A 19,032-nucleotide genomic window follows, 5' to 3' on the forward strand; every position below is an offset into this window, starting at 1 on the left:
TTTTTTGGTACATGCACTTATTTTATGGAAAGTAGAAAAGTATAGTATTTTATATTGGAACATGGGCTGCATGACACCTGGGGTTTGTCTTATTTTGGAGCATATTGATATATATGATAATAGCAGTGCTTCGAAAGTCCAATCTGGAAAAGTAAGCTAAAACACTAAAAACAAAGAGGATGGTAAGGGAAGCAGGGACTCAGGCTGTGTGACTGCAAGCACAAGAACAAAGTTTGGGAGCTCAGGCAGAGAAGAGACCATGCATCAGTGTCTGGGCATCAGAAGGATTTGGAAGGGAGCATAGTTCTGAGCCAACCCAGTCCACCCACTGCCCAGAGCCAGCCAGAGATTATCTTTTTCCCCTTTCTAATTAATTTACCTGCAACTGTAGGCCTAATCCCAGTCACAGCCACCATGAAGTCAGTTCTGTCTTCAGACAGGATTAAAATGAAGGTCTCTTTCTTAGAAGTCATTTGGCCCAGTGCCAACACCTATTCTTATTGTTGGTAGTCATAAACTAGTATTTCTCTGTGCTGTGCACATTAATATCAATCCTGTGAAAAAGAACACAGATAAATAGCACCTGTGGTTTCACAGTGCCCCAGCTTTTCACAAATGACCAGGGAACTTTTTCCCCAAATGCCTAATAGCATCCTACAGAATTAGGTTTTGAAGTCTTCTGTGAAGTCCCTACTGAGGGATTTACATCCTCAGATGAAGTGTAACTCACCCACCATTACCTGCTCACTGATTTTTTTGCCTCCCTGAACTGTTGTTGCCTGTCTAGGTCCTGCTACCAGCTTGCACCTCACTGCTTTAGCTGGCTTTCCCAGACTCAATCTTGTATCCATCTGGATATACGAAAATTTGTAAGACCACCCATCTCCTGTTATAATGCTACTTGTCAAATCCTACCTACTTCCATTGCCATCTGCTCTGTTCTGTAACCAGTTCGGACATGGATCCCAGGTCTGAATCCTAGATAGACACATTATGTCATGCCTGGCCAGAGATGAAGAGGAAAGGGACAAGGAACACCCTGATATGAAAATTGGTAATAATTAGTTTCACTTTAGAAATGTATTCATTTTAGCATTACAGTGAGACAAAGGAACTCTTTTTCATCTTTATATTCTCAATAACTAGAATTGTGTCTAACACACAGTAAATGGGTAAGTAGATTTTTGTATCAAATGGAATTTGATTTGCTTCATGACCTAGTCCTTTCCTTAAACCTTAGTTCTCAATGTGTAAAGCCGGAATAACAATAATATCTACTTAGGAGGTGTCTTTACAGGATAAAATGAGATAATTGTTAACTCTCAGTTACTCTATGTATGTAGGGGATTAAAGACCAGAAAGTTCCTCCTAGGTTGCTTTATTTAAAAGCATATATTACTATTTTAATGACTGAAGAACTGAGCCAAATTTATAAATATGTTCTTCTGTTAAATAGTTAATATTAGATAATAAAAAAGTAAATAATAAAAATTACAAAATTTTTTCCCACAATTCCATAAAGCTGTGTATATTTTAAATGACAAAAAGTAACCTATACCTATTTTTATTTTTTCTGACTCAGGCCCCTCTGGTATATAGTAGTGGACTGTCAATATCACCTTGTGATATCTTGGATTGTGGACTTTTAAAACAATCACACATACAAAACTGATAGTAATTTCTTCCATGTTACTACTTACCATGTGTTTCCTAGTAAGCATAAATGAAAGTTGTTTGGCTGTGTGATATGTGTCCTGTTTCAGAGAAGGCTTTATGCAACATCCAGGGAGACTGAGCCTAAAAGAAAGGAGTGTTGGAAATACAAATGCAGTATGTTCATCCCTTCCCCCAGTCTTCATTATTACCTAAGCAAGCAAGACACATTTTAGTCATACCCTCATAAATCAAGCCTTCCTGCTCTTTAATCTCTTTCTGTGTCATTCCCTGAATTCCCTCCAATATGTGAGTGAGCACCTTAGCCCTCCTCAGACCTAACCAACAAGTTGTCATTTGAAGCCCCAAAGTGACCTATGAGATTTATGTGCTTTTGTGTTGAATTGCCCTGTGTGGCTGACCTGGTTCAGTTGGAGTACACATACTGCCTTTAGAATATCATAAGAATAGGATGTGTCTATATCCATTTTTCTTAACCTCCAGATTCATGTTAGGAAGAAGTATTTTCCTCCAATTCCTGTTCCCAGAATAGTATCTGGCCTACCAATCTATTGAAATGCATTTGAGACAATGTATGTAAAAGTGGTTTGCCAAGCATTAAAGATCACGTAAAACAAAGTAGCAGTACTGTAGTTATTATTGGCTGCTCTTTGTCCGAGAGAAAAAGAGTAATATGTTTTGATCTATCTCTCTCATCAAAGTAATGGCTTTTTAATAAATAACTATGCTTGTTAAGTCTTGTTATGAGAAATTGTACCTACATTTTCTCTTCTTTCCTGAGGGTATTTATTGATCTGTTCAACAAAACATTGATATTTTTCAAATGTCTAATGGTAACTTCAGGTAACTAAATATGTCAAATTGAATAATTTTTTAAATCCTCATGTAACTATGTAATTGTTAAAAGTAATGTAACCATGCTCTCAAATCATAATGAAAATCATACAGCATCTCATAGGAATTTCTTTAAAAATAAGTCCATTTACGTACGTATGGAACTCAACCATGCAAGGATGAAAAGAAACTGTCCAACTCAAACACAAAAGGAATGTTAACATAGATCAGTGAAATCAGAAGCTCTGGAAATGGGACCCAGGCATCTGTATTTTTAAAGCTGTCATTGCAATTGTAAAAGTGAAGCCAAAGTTCAGTATCACTGCATTAGGCAGTGTTAGGCAGTGCAACAAGTGAATCTCTAAATTACTTCCTTTTGGCCAACCATTCAATATTCCTGAAGACATCAATAAGGTAATTATGAATAAGACGTCATTTGATGGAAAGATGTGAAACAAGGATCTATTTCCTGTTCTCTAAAACCCAATCTGATGGAAAAGCTGTATGCTGTGATTCCTCACTAATTAGTGCCCTGAAATGGTCACGTTCTCTTTCAGGTACCCAAATTCCCACAAAAATGAGTATCATAAATCATGTGACTTGGCAAACAACATGGCCTGTGTTTGCAGTATATTTATATTCCTTCACAATTTTTAGCCCTCTTGCAAAACTGTGATGTGTTAATAACCTTTTTGTTGTTGTTGTTCTTCCAGGGAAATGATATTGATCCTGAAGCAGTTAAAGGTGAAGTTTTAAAAGTTGGAAATAAGAGCTGTGAGAATGTGTACTTACATTCAGAAGCTGTTTTATGTACGGTCCCCAATGACCTGCTAAAATTGAACAGTGAGCTAAATATAGAGGTGGGACTCCTACATTCATCTCATGATGTAAATAAAGATGCCAGCATAATTATGTCACTTGCAGGCTTAAAATAAATCATTAAAGCTCATTTATGCGTTGCCTTTGGCTCATCAGCTCAGCCTTGATTCTTAGTTGTTATTTTAGAAATAGTGTACAGTGTAGAAATTTATTGTACTATCTCCTTCCTCAGCTTCAAAAGTCCTGTAAAATCTTTCTACACTGACAGATAGTAATTGCACTAGAAGGGGTGAGGATTTAATAATATGGGCAACTAGGATAGCTGTTGAACCACTTTGTTGTACATTGGAAAAAATAAGAGCAAAAAGAAATGTCCTTCCAAGCCACACTCCCTCTCTGTCATGCTACACTCCTGCCACAATTTGCTATAATCCTCAGGAGGGATAAGGACACATCCAAGAGTGCCCCTTCTCCCACCTGTCATCACCAGGAGGCCAGAGCCAACATTCTGCTGCCCTCCACAGTGATCTCGCTCATAGAATAACTAAAAGAATACGTAAACACTAGACAAAGTAAAATGGGAACTGAACTATTTTATACTAAGTGCTTTCATGTAGACAGCTAAATCAGATAGATAATCTAGAACCAGAGTGATTTTTTTTGCATTCTTTTTTTTTTTAACAGCTTTAGTGAGATAAGCTCACCTACCATACAATTCACACATTTAAAGAGTAAATAGTTTTGGGTATATTATATGATTTTTTTTAATTGTAGTAAAATGTGTATGTAATACAAAATTTGCCATTCTGACCATTTTTCATTGTATAATTCAGTGTCATTAATCACGTTCACAGTGCAACCATCACCATTATTTAATTCTAAAGCTTTTTCAATGCCCCAAACAGAAACTCTGGAATCATTAAGCAGTCATATTATACTTCCCCTTCTTCCTCAGCCCCTGGCAACCTGTAATCTACTTTCTGTCTTTATGAATTTGCCTATTTTAGGTATTTAAAATGAAATCATACAATTTTTATCCTTTTGTTCCTGGATTATTTAACTTAAAATGTCTTGAAGGTTCAAACATGTTATAGTACATGTCAGAATTTCATTACTTTTTAAGGCTGTATAATATTCCATTGTATAGATAAACAACATTTCCTTTTCTAGGAATGACTTATTTTTAAAGGGTCCCTGATGTCTTCTAAAAAGTTAAGAAATGTTACAATAAAAGTACGGAAAAATTATACAATCTAAGAATAAATCATGAGATCAGAGTTTGGAATTCAGAAGGACCATAAATCCTAAAAATCATACCATATTAGAGCAAACAGGAGCTGCAAAGATTTCTTCTGTGTATCAAAACTGAAATAACAATATTCTGAGGTTTTATTATTCTGTTCCATAATAACAATATGATTATTTTCCTCTTATGGGAAGTTTTCTCTGCTCTACCCCAACCTCCAGGACAGAATTAATGTCCTATTGTCTCTATTTCTTATTACTCATTCATACTTAAATGCAGTACATATCACATTGTATTATTTATTTATGTTTGTCTCCCTTTTATACTTCAGTTCCTCAAGATCAGAGACTGTTTTTCATCTTCTTATCCCTAATACCTAGTTACAAGTACAAATGGCTAAGTAACATATAAGTACTTTGGGGATCGGTAGCCCCTTATTATTTGAACACTGAAGCAGAATTGAGGAACTGTCTTATTATTCCAAAGGCAATTATGCCACTTAAAGGACTGTAATAAACAGGTGGTATTTTGGGCCCCAAGAGGCTATGATTCAACATGTATAGGAGATTTTGTATCTGTCAAGGCTAAATTCTGACTTTTTTTTGTCATTTTTAGTGGAAGCAAGCAGTTTCTTCAACTGTCCTTGGAAAAGTCATAGTTCAACCAGATCAAAATTTCACAGGATTGATTATTGGTGTTGTCTCAGTATCAATAATACTTTTATTATTACTCGGGCTTTTCCTGTGGCTAAAAAGGAGAAAGAAAATTAAAGGTGCATTTTTTTATTCTTGTTAATTTAACAAGTTACCATGAGAATACGGTCATTACAGTTCAAAATTGTTGAGAGTCATGTGTGCTGTCTTATATGCAATCCATGAAACTCATGAATTCTGGTCCCTGGGCCAAGGTCTACTGGGGTCTATGGTAGCCAAGTCTAACACACTCTTTCTCTGTTTTAAGATCTAGGCAGTGAATTAGTCCGCTACGATGCAAGAGTACACACTCCTCATTTGGATAGGCTTGTAAGTGCCCGAAGTGTAAGCCCAACTACAGAAATGGTTTCAAATGAATCTGTAGACTACAGAGCTACTTTTCCAGAAGGTAGGTTTCAGTTTATTGTTCTGAGAAATACCTATGCTTATACCTCATTGGGTTGTGGCATTATTGTTTATTTTTGGTTTTGCCTTTACATTTTTACAAAAATATAGGTTTTCCTTTACATAAGTATAGGAAGTGTTTACTTTTTGACCCAAGGAAGTATTTCATTTGACACAGAATTACATGACTCTTATTTTTAGATGAACTCATTTATATATTAGATTTTTAGAGTCTAAGCTTTCTTCTCACAAAAATGTTATTTTTAAGATCATTTGAGGAATGGTAAGGTGTTTATTATCTGACTGCAACACTAAGAAGTTAGGAAGTTCTCTTTAATAACCCAGGAGAATTTAAGATACAAAACTCATATTTATTTAAATATAAAGCTGGCACTGCTACATGTTTTTACCTGTCAATCCTCAAATGTTTAAATTATACCTTTAATACTCCTTTGAAAGATTCTCAATGAACTGCTAGTACCCAGCCTTTTACCCACAGCATTCCAGGACTTGAATATGTTTTGAGCCTTATCCAATAAAAACCTTCACTTGTGCTATTTAAAAAGGAGGGGTTAACATCATCTGTTTTGCAAAACAGTAGGCCTAATAATGTTCAGGTTAACCAGAACATTTCACATTGTTTCGTTGAAAAACTCCTGGTGAAAGCAAAATGTCTTTATTGTATCTGCTCCATTATCTTTAGAAGTTACAGGACGTGAGTCAAGTACAAGCATTTCCCTGGTTGAACATTTACCATTGGACAAATAAAATGAGTCACAGATGGTTGAGGATACTGGAAAACTTAGAAGTTGCTCATGAAAACAAGTAGAAGAGTAATGAGGCACTTAACATTTTAACTTTTTCAACACGTACTGCCTCTTATTTTTGAAGTTCTATAGAAATGCTTCTTGTAATATTGTCTTTGCCCACATGCCTCCATTCACCTTTAAAAATGTATGCCCTTAACAAAGACAAATCAAATCCAGTGTACAGTTTTGAAATTTAGATCTATTTACTTTATATTCACATATAATAGCTCTAATAAGAGATCATTAAAATTCACAAGTAATTTTTTTTTTTAAAGCTTAATCCTTTTTCAACCTCATCACTCACAACACCTCTGTCATCATAGCACAGAAGCTTAAGTTTCAGCCTCTTTTCCTGGGTTGGACCTGATCCTTGGAGACATGGAAAAGTGAAATAGACATATAAGGTCAATTAACAAGAGAGAAATATGAGGAACAGCACAACATATACCTAATGAAGAGGCAACTACAGGGCTTTTCTCTCCGGGTCTACTGGGGACAGCCTTCTCATCAGTCTTTCATGCACACCTAGAAATCTCTGTGGTGTTACAGCCAGAATCACATATTGATGATTTAAATTGGTTCTGCACATGTTTGACCTTAACCCAAAGGTCAGAAGAATTTCCATGGGAGAAGACTTTTTTCTTATGTCTCACCAAGGATTTCCTTCAGTCTCTGCACCCATGAGAATTTAGAACCCTGATCTCCAGGTGCAAAGGTCTGGGAAGTGAAGGTGAAAGAAAGGAGTTTTGAAGAGGCTCATTTGCATTTCCATCCCCTGGGGAAAGTTTGGATACCCTGATCCTTGGGGAATTAAAGGAACAGGCACACAACTCGGCTCCCTTTTCCCCTCATCCATCCAGTGTTTCAGGTACTCCCCTAGTGATCTACATCCTTCCTTTAAGGTTCCATGTGTCTCATTTCTAGCTAGTGATTACTCTAACTATAGGTGGCCCCCAAAGCTTTTCTAGAACCACTGTTGAGATTTACTGCTCTGGTGAACTGATTTGTTATTAACCAAACTAAACTTTCCACTGTTTCTTTTTATGGCCTTCTCACAAATTCTGATTTTCATATTCATTTGCAAACAAGAGATGTTACCTTTTAGTGCCAATGAACTTAGCCCAAAGTTATTTGGGGACTTCCCTAATCTCTAAACAGCAATGCGCTTCATCTCTGCCACCATCACCAATGGAGAATTTACCCCTGGTGAAAAGCCTTCAGTTCTGGAAATTTAGCCATTATGTATTTCTAATCATATATATATATATAATATATACACACATCTAATCTGTACACACAAACACACACATATATACACACACTGTTTCAATATACATATTTTTCCGTGGCCAGGAATCTATACAGGTTTTGAGCAATACTAATTCCATTAATAAGCACTAGTCTCTCAAGAGCAAACTACTTTCACTACTTCCCATACTTAAGAATATAGTATATTAAAAATAATATATCTTTTCACTATATATAAAAAGAGAAGTGCCTAAGGAAATGAAGAGGGTAAACAAGCTTTCAAAGTTAATGCTTAGTCTATTTAAAAGAAAACTTTCCAACTTCTTAAATACACTTGTATAGATAAGCCAATATCTTTTCCCAACTTACCATTTTTATTAAACCAGTTTCTTTGTAAAGGCTCTTCCTAGCCTCATTTAATGATAAAACCACCATTTCTTTAATTTTAAAATTCAAGCTTCACTATTAATTCAGTTTGCTGACCCTGTTGTAGTCCCCACTAGGTGAGATTTCACTATAGTTTTCTAATAACTTTGTTTTATCTTATAGACCAGTTTCCTAACTCATCTCAAAATGGATCATGCAGACAAGCACAATATCCTCTGACGGACCTATCCCCCATCCTAACTAGTGGGGACTCTGATATATCCAGTCCATTACTGCAAAATACTGTCCACATTGACCTCAGTGCTCTAAATCCAGAGCTGGTCCAGGCAGTACAGCACGTAGTGATTGGTCCCAGTAGCCTGATTGTGCATTTCAATGAAGTCATAGGAAGAGGTAAGTATTTCCACTCAGCTTTTTGTTAAATACGGTTTTCCAGTAAGTATTTTATCTTCTGCCTTTGCAGATTAGGAATTTAGACAATGGTAAAAGCAACTGACAGAGCCATGATAACAAGTGTGCTTGGTTTCTGTTCTGCAGAAATACAGCTCTGCAAATCATATCCATGGGAATTTGCCCGCATGCATGGAGGCAATTTGGTAATCTCTCAAGCATATTAGGAATGAATCAAATTCTTTTCTGATCATTTCCATGCTGGCAACTATAGTTTCTTGGAAGGTGCCATTTACTTCCTTCTAAAACTCATTCTTTTAATTTCCCATATTTTTACTTATATCTCACTCCAGCCTTTCTTTACCCTGAGAATAGTGACCACCTCTCTCAAGTCCTGGTTTATAGCACTTGGTACATTACTGGACAGTATCAGAAGACAGAATTTATAGCATTTCACTGATCTGAAGCAACATACATCATCTTTACAATGCACTCCAATTTCTTTATACAAAGAGGAATGAATATTTGTTAAGAAGCCAGCCTGAGCAGTATAAAAGCTAGCATACACAGTATTTGGTGAAATATTTAGCAGAAAAAGAAACCAACCAGAAGCCAAGAAATGAATTCCACTCTTCCCTTTTTTTATAAAAAGCTTTTTCCTTTAATATTGAATGGCCTCTGATCCCTTTTATTCTGTATGTGCTACAAGAAGCTGCCAGGCATCTGCCAGCATGATGCAGAAGAGCCGATGGAAAGATTTGCTTTATATGAACATGAGGCCTTCCCATTTTCCTGTGATAGCATCTACCGTTTCCGCTGTTATGCATTCCAAATTTTAATTCTTAGCATGCTTCCCTTCTTTATTAGCAGCTTCACTATTACCAAACATGCTTCACATCACAGTAATATATAGTACTATTACCTGACTATAAATCCCAGTAATTAAACCAGTTTCAGAGTGTGTGGCTTCACTAATTATGTTCTGATTCTACACATTGTAAAATTAGAATTCATGTTTTTTATCATGAAAGATGCTAAAATGGCAGTACTTCTCATATAAAGTAATAATCATTAATAATTCTATAAATATTAGTTATTATTTATTTATAGGTTTTGCCCTAGTTTATATGTGCTCTGAAGAGCATAGGTTTTACTTTATTCATCTTTGCATTACAAGAGGGTAAACTAATGCCTGACACTCACATACCAGGCACTTCAGGAATCTTGTCTGGATGGCTGAATTAATTAATTAATGACTTACACAGCTATCAGACGCTTGGCACCTCTGGGGAGAATTACTGCCACAGGATGAAAGGCTACCATTGGGGAAGTGATGTGGCTAAAGCCAGAGAGAACTAGATGAAGTGACTCAAAGTGAATTTGCTTCATTTAGGCAATTGCCCTTCAGTTTCTACCAACCTGGATTATATATTAACCAGTGGCTAATGGGGGAAATCCTTATTCTATAATGCTGATCATATTTCCAATGGTAACATTTTTATTTCATTTCAGTTTATTAGAATATAGGGAGGTTATTTTATTGCATTTCTTCATGTGGGTAAAACTTTATTTTTGTATTTAAAAGATACCATTTGATTCTTTAAACTAACAAAGGAATTTTATGAAGCAGATGTTACTCTTGTTTTCAGTTGCACTGTGGTTGAGTATTTTACTACATTAGCCTTTAATAGTATCATAGCACCTAAGTCTTTTACCATGTATTAAATAATCCTATTGCTTGTCTATCTGGATGAAATATATCACATCTGCATATTTCATGGTATTGTTAATCAAAAGTATAGGAAACAATATACTTTTTTGCCATGTAAGAAAAAGAAAATGAAGATCATGAAGAGCTTAATAAATAATATTGCATAATTAAAGGTAATTCAGCGCTAACCAAGTGTCCTCTTTCCTGTAGGACATTTTGGGTGTGTCTATCATGGGACTTTGTTGGACAACGATGACAAGAAAGTTCACTGTGCTGTGAAATCCTTGAATAGTAAGTTATATTTTATTTAACAGTGGAGTACACTTTTGTGGTTTGCAACCCAATAAATAGTCCATAATAAAAATGTTGATTTACACTTTCCTTTGTGGAAAAATAGCTACTGCTGGAATTATGTATCTAATCCTAAAAATTTGTTTGGTTTAAATTTTTATTGAACTGTTTCCTCAGAAAGTATTCTTCAGAGTCCTCATAAGTAAGAGTGTAGGAGAAATGAGGTGCTTAGATGAGCTGAGTATCATTTAACTATGTTTGGCTTATAATATTTGTTTTGCAAGTGACATTTATGGAAACTATTGGAAGCATGTTGGCACATAGTAATAATGACTCATTTTACCCAGAGGCATTACTATAATTATTTTTTAACCACAACTTTCATTAAAAAGATTAAAAATGAAATAAGACAAACAGGAGAAAAATATGCTGGCAGAAAATTGAAAAATTGTAAACGTGGTAATACCTCATTTATCTGCATTTTTGGGGAATGAGGTGTTTCACATAAATGAACTTCCTAAACAAATGATGCCCCTCTTAATGCTAGAGTTTTTGTTGATTTTAGCTGTTATTGAGAAGATCTTTTAAAATGGAATGCATGATCCATTTAAGAAATAGGGAATGCTTCCAAATATAAAACTTAAGACCTTATTGATGACCTAAAGACGTAATTATGGTATAAATTACTATCTTGCACAACCCAATGTAGTCCTCATATTAGAGTTTTCCTGGCTCCCCTTTGCTGACAGGTCTCACGTCAAGTCAGTATACTTTCCTTTTCTGCCCCCATTTCTAAATTTCTGCTTATAATTTGCAGCAGCCTGAAAAAATGTAAACTAGCTGTATTACAAATTTATATTGGAATTAATAAGTTTATGCACAAGTGTAAGGTTTTCCTACAGGATACCTTATTGCCAGAACTATTTCAGCTTTTTTTTACATACATATCTATGCTGAGCAGTGTTGTATATGGTTGATTTTGTTGGAAGTCTGACCATGAGGTAATTAAAGGAATAGCTAATATGAAACCTAACTACAAACTGTGATGGATTAAGTATGACTGTCAATAAATTTGCCTCACAATGAAGCACCACTGCCAGTTATACTCAAAACAATCCTAATACCAAGAAACCTTTCTCTGTCCCTGGTGTACATTAATCTCTATTCAGTCCAGATGGACTTCAGGTCTCAGAATGCACTGCATCTGTAAAAGAATATCATCACTGATACTGATACTAGTCAGATTAGTAAATTAAAGGTTGTTAGTACTTTAGTACTTTGTTAATGCTGATTAGTGTCAGGCCCTCAGGAACTCTATCTGGAAATGATTAGAAACTGTTATATCCAAAAATGTCTACTTGGATACCATATGACAACAGTTGATCTTCAAATCCTCCTCGTCAAGGAATTGGAAAACTATGACCTGCCTCCTGTTTTCATAAATTTAGTTTATTGGGACTCAGCCACTTATTGTCGGTGGCTGCTTTTGTACTACAATGTCAGAGTTGAATATTTTTAACAGAGAGTGTACGGCTTACAAAGCCATAAATATTTACTATCTGACTCTTTACAGGAAAGTTTGCCAACCCCCTGCCCTAAACAAATCTACAAAAATGGACTGGCCTGCTTTCCTCTCCTTTTTTGTAGGAGACAAACTGACTACTAGACTCAGTATTACAGATATGGGTATAAGTGGTGACTTGAAGATACCGTGCAGGGTGACATTATTCACTCAGGTATATTGTAAAAAAACATTCTGAGGATGAGGCATCAATACAATACGTAGCCCTATGTTTTTACAGTCGATCGCTCACTCTCATCTGAATTTGACAAGGTGTTTGTTGTTCCTTAATGAAGTTAATGTCTTCACTGCTGGATTTCTCAGGAATCACTGACATTGGAGAAGTTTCCCAATTTCTGACCGAGGGAATCATCATGAAAGATTTTAGTCATCCCAATGTCCTCTCTCTTTTGGGAATCTGCCTTCGAAGTGAGGGTTCTCCCCTGGTGGTCCTACCATACATGAAGCATGGAGATCTTCGAAATTTCATTAGAAATGAGACTCATGTAAGTATATTGCCAAGCTTAATAAGTGGCAGACAAGCTCCAAGCCACTCAACCTTCCAAAATGTGCCTGGTTTGAACGTTTTAGACAACGAAGTACATATAAAATGTTGTCACCACTCAAATAGTCAGAGACCAGTTCAATTCACTGGTACTTCAAAACCCTCTGTCCAAGTGGAAAGATAGTGATACCTCGAAAGATTTCCCGGGGCAATAATTCCTACCTATGCTGCTCTAACATCCCCCTGTTAGGTACGTTTAATCATCTTTGAGTGCCTGCTATGTGCCAGAAACAGCACAGCACAGGAGACATAAAGACAGGATGAGCCTCAGCCCATGTGGACTTTTACCTCCAGAGAGAACAAATTACATTGAAAAATTAATTACAAATGGGAGTTCCCTACTATTCTTCAAACTCACTACCTACTTTCCTACCCTAGGACTTTTGCATTTGCTATTCCCTTTTCCTGGAACCGTCTTCTCCAAAATATCCATATATTTCACTTACTCATTGACTCAGTTTTTTGCCCTAATGTTATCTTCAAGACTTGTCCAAAACTGTAGCTGACCCTCTGCTCTGTCATGCCTTCTATCTTCTCTGCCCTCCTTCATTTTCTCCATCACACTTACCATCATCTGATACTATAGGCTTCAGCAGTGAATTGCTGTGGCCACGAGCCACTTGTAAAATGTGGCTAGTCAGAACCAAGACGTACTTAAGTATACAGTACATCCCAGGTTTTGGATATCTAGTATAAAAAGGTGAAATATCTCATTAGTAAATGTTTATGTTGATTCTGTGTTGAGGTGATAACATTTTGGATATGTTGGGTTGAAAAATGTATTGTGAAAATTAATTTTGCCTATTTCTTTTTACTGTTTTAATGTGTCCAGTAGAAAATTTTTAATTACATATGTAGCTTGTAATATGCTTCTTTTGAACTGTGCTGTATTCGGCAATAAACAAATAAACAAGTATTTGTGTGCACACACACAGCCCATTAGAATGCAAGCTCATTAGGGTAGGGGTTTTTGTGTCTTTTGTTCACTGCTGTATCTCTAACACCTAGGCTTTCGGTAAATATTTGTTGAATGTATGAGCTCAGGGTTACAGAAGAAGTTCACGCTCTTGCAAGTGAGAGCTTTCTTGATGACATTTATGCCAGGACCTAAGGATGAGCATGTGTGGCCAGGCCAGGGCCAGGAAGGGGAGTAGGAGTCCCCAGAACTGAAGGCACAGATAGCCTCCAGTTCCTGCTTGGCTCCTGTGTCCAGGCCTCTGTGGGAGTTAGTGGAGTGTCTTTAATCTTGAAAAACAACTTCATGTACATGGGGTTAGGTTCTCAGGAAATAAGCTCTAGGATAGTAAAGAAATATTTTGTGTTCAGCCAAAAGAACACAGTACTGCCTGGCAGTGAATTTTTGCAGATAAGATGAATTTACCCTACAAAGTACAAAGCTGCCCTAACAGATCCCACTTTTCCACTCGAACTGTTGTCATTACCCTCATGAGCTCATTTTCTCTAGGGTATTATTTCCCCAGGGTCAAAGCATAATAGAGATTTCCTATTATCTGGTACCATGGCCTTTTATGGTCCCTGGAGTCGGTACTTACTGCAACCACTAACAGATGTGTCCTAAAGAGGAGCCTAAAGCACAAGGAACTGTCCCTGGCACACACCGTGTGACTTGGGGGGTCACTGCAGCCCTCTTTGCAGGGTCCCCACTGCCTTCTCTGGAGCTCACAAACTCTGCTGTGGCTGTGGAAGAAGAGATCCCCTGTTCATGACGGCCAGGTGTCAGCAGGGCTACCAGCCACAGTGACATCTGTGCAACTTCAGATACAGTTCTTAGAGTACTAAAGGCATTCCTCTATCCGTTGAATTTTGTAGACAGAGTTTTTGGACCATGAGATTTGCTGTTCTCTGTGTGGGTCCAGGCCCCTAGATCTGTGAGCTGATGCCTCATACAAGTAGGAGGGCTCCAATGTGACTGATTTCACTACAGCATGGGCTTTGGTGCCTAACAGATTTAGGTGAAATCCTAACTCCACCACATACTGTCTGAGTGGCTTGGGGGTGATTTATTTCTCTCTGAACTTCCTATATCAGCCATGTATTTTTGATGCTCTGGTTTCTGGGGTCTTGCTGACCTTGGAGGGACTGTCCCTTCCAGGACTAGCAAATTCCCAGAGGTAGGAAACAACTGACTCTCAGTTTTTTACGCATGCCTTTCAAAAGCAAACCAGCCAATCCAGAGCCCATATACCAACTGCCTCCTTTAAAGGACTCACACTCCGGGACACTGTCCACCTGTCTTAATCACTTCAGGGCCAGGCACCAGCGAACTAGGGACAGCGCCTGCTCTGGACACCCCAGAGCCTGCTGAAATGATTCAAACTAGCCAATCCTAAACCTGCTCACACTGCCTCTGCCTCCTCAGCCAACACTGAGCTTCCATGTGGCCAGGGATGGCATAGGCCCTGCTCTTGGGAACTGTGAGTATAAAAAACTGTCTTTTCAGTGGCAGTTGTCTCCCTTCTGTTGACCTCACCGTACTTGAATAATAAAGCATACATTTAAAACACCTCCATTTCCCTTTCTAGAAAATGGAGCCTGTGTCACCTGCCTTACAGAAGAGTATAAGGATTAGCCAAAATGTATAAAAACAACTAGCCTGTTGTTTTGCAAACAGTAGATACTTAATAAACTATTTCTGTTATCAACAGGGCACAGTTATCATTTGAAACAAAATAATCCTTACAAACATTTCAGAATTCTGAGATCATAGAACAGTAGGTGCTTAGTTTACGCATTTCCAACTTGCTTTGCTTGCAGAGCCCGACTGTGAAAGACCTTATTGGCTTTGGCCTTCAAGTAGCCAAAGGCATGAAATATCTTGCAAGCAAGAAGTTTGTCCACAGAGACTTGGCTGCAAGAAACTGCATGTAAGTATAAGAATGCCTGTGCCCACGGTCCGATTTAAGCTACAAGGAAGAATCTGTTTCCCGCTGCTCAATGCTAGTGAGGATGTTTTCTCTTCTTATGCAAAAGGCCTTTATTTTTGTTACAGTTTTAAATCAGTAAGTAAGCGAGGGGGGTGCAAGTGGGGCTTTCAGGCTTTATCAAACAGAATTTAAAAGGAATTCTCCAGAGGGGGTCTTAAACAGCTGTTGTGAGTTTTTACTTTACTTTTCCCTTCCCACCAGTAGCCCCCAATGTTGTGGTTTCACACTACATTAGTGTTTAGGAGGCAGAATTTGATCTTCGGCATTTTATAGAGAAAAAAAGAGGGCTGGTAATACAAATACCAACATATTGTAACTTCCTAAGAGTGGATTTGAAGTCAGGCTGCAGAAGCCCTACCAAAAATGGTATTTGGGAATGAATATACAAAGAACTTTATTTGTGTCTGGCTGCCTGGGCTGTATAATACAACAGTCAACAGTTTGTAATTGATTCAGTACTGCCCCTTGCATAGCACTGATTCATCACTTACGGTATGCGTGAGTGAAAAAGCTGTGCTATTAATTTCCTACCTTGGTTTTGCTCATTGTAACAACATAAAAGCCAGCTTAAACAAAGGATACAGGCCACAGATAGCAAAAACTGATTTTTTGTTGAACCTTTCTTAGATGCTATACTATGTCTCCTATTTCTCTAGTACCTCAGTAGTAGTATATATGAGTTTTATGTACTAATCTAGACCACTTGAGAAAGCAAAAGTAAAATAACAGTCCCCTGTTCCCCCCCATAAAACTGAGTATTACTAATAAATTGATAAGTTAAGATTGGCAATGGCTCTGAGTAGTCAGTGGGCATACTTGATTCAACAACTGAGGAAAGCCGGGAGAAGAGCCAATTTTACTTCTCCTTCAGTTCTACATTAAAGCTAAAAAATTTTCTTATACCACTGGAAGTCTCAACACGTTAGGGAGGAAGGCCAGTGTGGCCAGGCCAGCATGATTACCAGGGAGACAGGGCTGGACAGGCAAATTCTGGTATAAAAGATTGATGATCTCTTTCCTTGGCCTGTTGAATTTGTAAGGTAAATGTCAAGCATTTTTACTCAAAATCCCAATGAAATTTAGTGTTTGTCAATAGAGGCCAGATGACGCCCTCCCAGCAAAAGTTATGGATTTCAGATAATACCGAGGTTGCTTGTTCTAACTCATAGATATTCAGCATCACTGTAAATTATTCTGTTTCTGCCACCATTAATAATTTTTTTCCTTTCTGTAGGCTGGATGAAAAATTCACTGTCAAGGTTGCTGATTTTGGTCTTGCCAGAGACATGTATGATAAAGAATACTATAGTGTACACAACAAAACAGGTGCAAAACTGCCCGTGAAGTGGATGGCTTTAGAAAGTCTGCAGACTCAGAAGTTTACCACCAAGTCAGATGTGGTAATGTACTGATTGTACCTGACCTTTTATATTCATGCACAACTTTTTTAGTAGTTTTATGGGTTCTTAATTTTTTTAAAAAGGAAACCTTCAACACCACTAATTTCAGTTTTCTCCAAAAGCAAAAATGGGTTTTATTGTTTAACAGGTACCTACCCATAGTATGTTTTCATAAATTCATTCGTTTATTCAAAGACATTTGTCTATTAGGGCACCATGCTGGGTCGTTAGGAAGCCCAGAGCTGAACCAGGCCTGAGCCCAGTCCTCCAGGAGCTTTGGCCCAGCAGTAGAGAGAAGGCATGTCTATCAACAACCGTCTCACAAAAACTAGGATTAGTCCAGCCACTCATAGATCAAGGGTGGCAAGAACTCCACCTCGAGAAATCTGGAAGCTGACACTGCAGCAGGTCTAGCAGGGAGGGCATTGTCCTTGTGCCTGGCTAGAAACATGCCCTCCTTTATCGGCAAAAGTCATCCTCCAATAGAACAAGCTTCAGAAGGCATGCACCTAAGCCCTGCAGGTTGGAGAGACACCTTGGCAGCCTGGTCCACCTCACTGCCTTCTACCTGGGAGAGGAGGTAGTGTTTGAGATAGGCAGGTAACAGAGGATGGGGTGGGCAGTGAAATAAGAAACTTCACTTCAGGTAAGGCAAGGGGGCAGGAAAGTTTGTACATCTTTAAAGTTCTAAAAAAATAAACAATTAACAGTAAGCAGTGGGGAATTTGGCAGAAATAAAAGGCACAGAGGGAAGTTTTGAGAATAAATTGAGAAAAATATACTAGATCATATAAGCCTTTGGAAAGCAAACCAGGGAGTCTGGAATTTCTTCTCCATGTGGAAGCATTAAAGTGGATTCAGATTACACTACAGTCCTTCTTCATTCTGAAAGATGTTTTGAGAGGAGTGGAGGCTGGAAGGCAAAGAGAGAGGTGTACTTGAAATAATACAGAAACTGTGAGAATGGTAAAGAGATGGAAAGAAAGACATCTCAGAGGTAATCAACACTGTTTCACAACAAATTGATAAAAGATGAGCAAAGTTATACACTGACCCAATAACAGATACGTGAAGCAGAGGAGCAAAAGCCAGTTTAGGAGAAAAGATTCCAACTGAGCCATGAACATACTGAATTTGACTTGGAAGTAGAACATCCAGGCAGAGAGGTCAGGCAGGTAATTGGAAACATGAATCCGCAGATCATTTAACCTCTGGTTGTCTTACTCAACTTGCGTATAATAACAGTGCATGAACGACTGGGTAGCTTAACAAACACACACTTGTTTCCCACCATCCTAGAGGCTGGAGTGTGAGGTCAGAGTGCCAGCTGGGTCAGGTTCTGGTGAGAACTCCCATGCTGACTTGCACATGGCACCTTCTCACTGTGACCTCATGTTGGGGAGAGAACGAGAGTACGCTCCCTCGGTGTCTCTTCTAAGGGCACCAATACCATTGTGAGACCCCAACCCTCATGACCTCACCAAGACCTAATCACCCCCCACAGATTCCCTCACCCTAATGCCATCCCCCTGGGAATTGGAGCTTTCACGTATGAATTTGTGGGAGACACAGTTCAGCCCATTGCAGAGGTCAAGGCTGGAAATAAGGTTTTGAGAACCCAAAAACAATTCTTTAGGAGAATGTACATATATGAAGTAAGTGAGAAAAGCAGAGAGGTGGGAGACTAGGAGAAGGGACCATCATAAAAGTCAGGGGAAAAGAAAGTTTCAGGATGGAATGAGATGTGCTCGGCAGGTTCACCCCCATTCAGTGTAGAAGAAGGGTTTTGGAAGCCGAGTGACCTGAATGATGTGGAGGTCCGGAGCGTGCTGAGAAGCCTGAGTATTGAATGGAGACAGAGTGTACCCTTACTGTATTTGCATGTAGCAAGTCGAGCACTGTGATGTGTGGAGGTAGAGAAACATTTTAATGGTTCAGTTGTTGAGAATATCAACTAAAAAAGGGAAAAAAGTATAAGCCAGTGATATCAGCAAATAAGGTGGGCAGAAAATAACGTTAATGGAGGGCACAGGCTCCAAAAGAGAAAGTGTTGGC

The 19,032-nt window shown here is 38.0% G+C and overlaps 1 protein-coding gene across 3 annotated transcripts in view; it reads left to right on the top strand.

Moving 5' to 3' along the window:
• The window catches only part of MET (MET proto-oncogene, receptor tyrosine kinase), a 111,136-nt gene that overhangs the window by 78,931 nt on the left and 13,173 nt on the right, over positions 1–19,032 (top strand). For all 3 annotated transcript variants that reach the window (XM_057504698.1, XM_036931524.2, XM_036931525.2), the window contains 8 exons: positions 3,222–3,368; positions 5,189–5,345; positions 5,534–5,674; positions 8,277–8,507; positions 10,426–10,506; positions 12,392–12,573; positions 15,408–15,517; positions 16,812–16,977. In XM_057504698.1, the coding sequence (XP_057360681.1) occupies positions 3,222–3,368; positions 5,189–5,345; positions 5,534–5,674; positions 8,277–8,507; positions 10,426–10,506; positions 12,392–12,573; positions 15,408–15,517; positions 16,812–16,977 (1,215 nt within the window). The remainder of the gene's footprint in view (positions 1–3,221; positions 3,369–5,188; positions 5,346–5,533; positions 5,675–8,276; positions 8,508–10,425; positions 10,507–12,391; positions 12,574–15,407; positions 15,518–16,811; positions 16,978–19,032) is intronic.

This window comes from Manis pentadactyla, chromosome 7 (genome assembly GCF_030020395.1).
Source record: "Manis pentadactyla isolate mManPen7 chromosome 7, mManPen7.hap1, whole genome shotgun sequence".
Taxonomy (NCBI): domain Eukaryota; kingdom Metazoa; phylum Chordata; class Mammalia; order Pholidota; family Manidae; genus Manis; species Manis pentadactyla.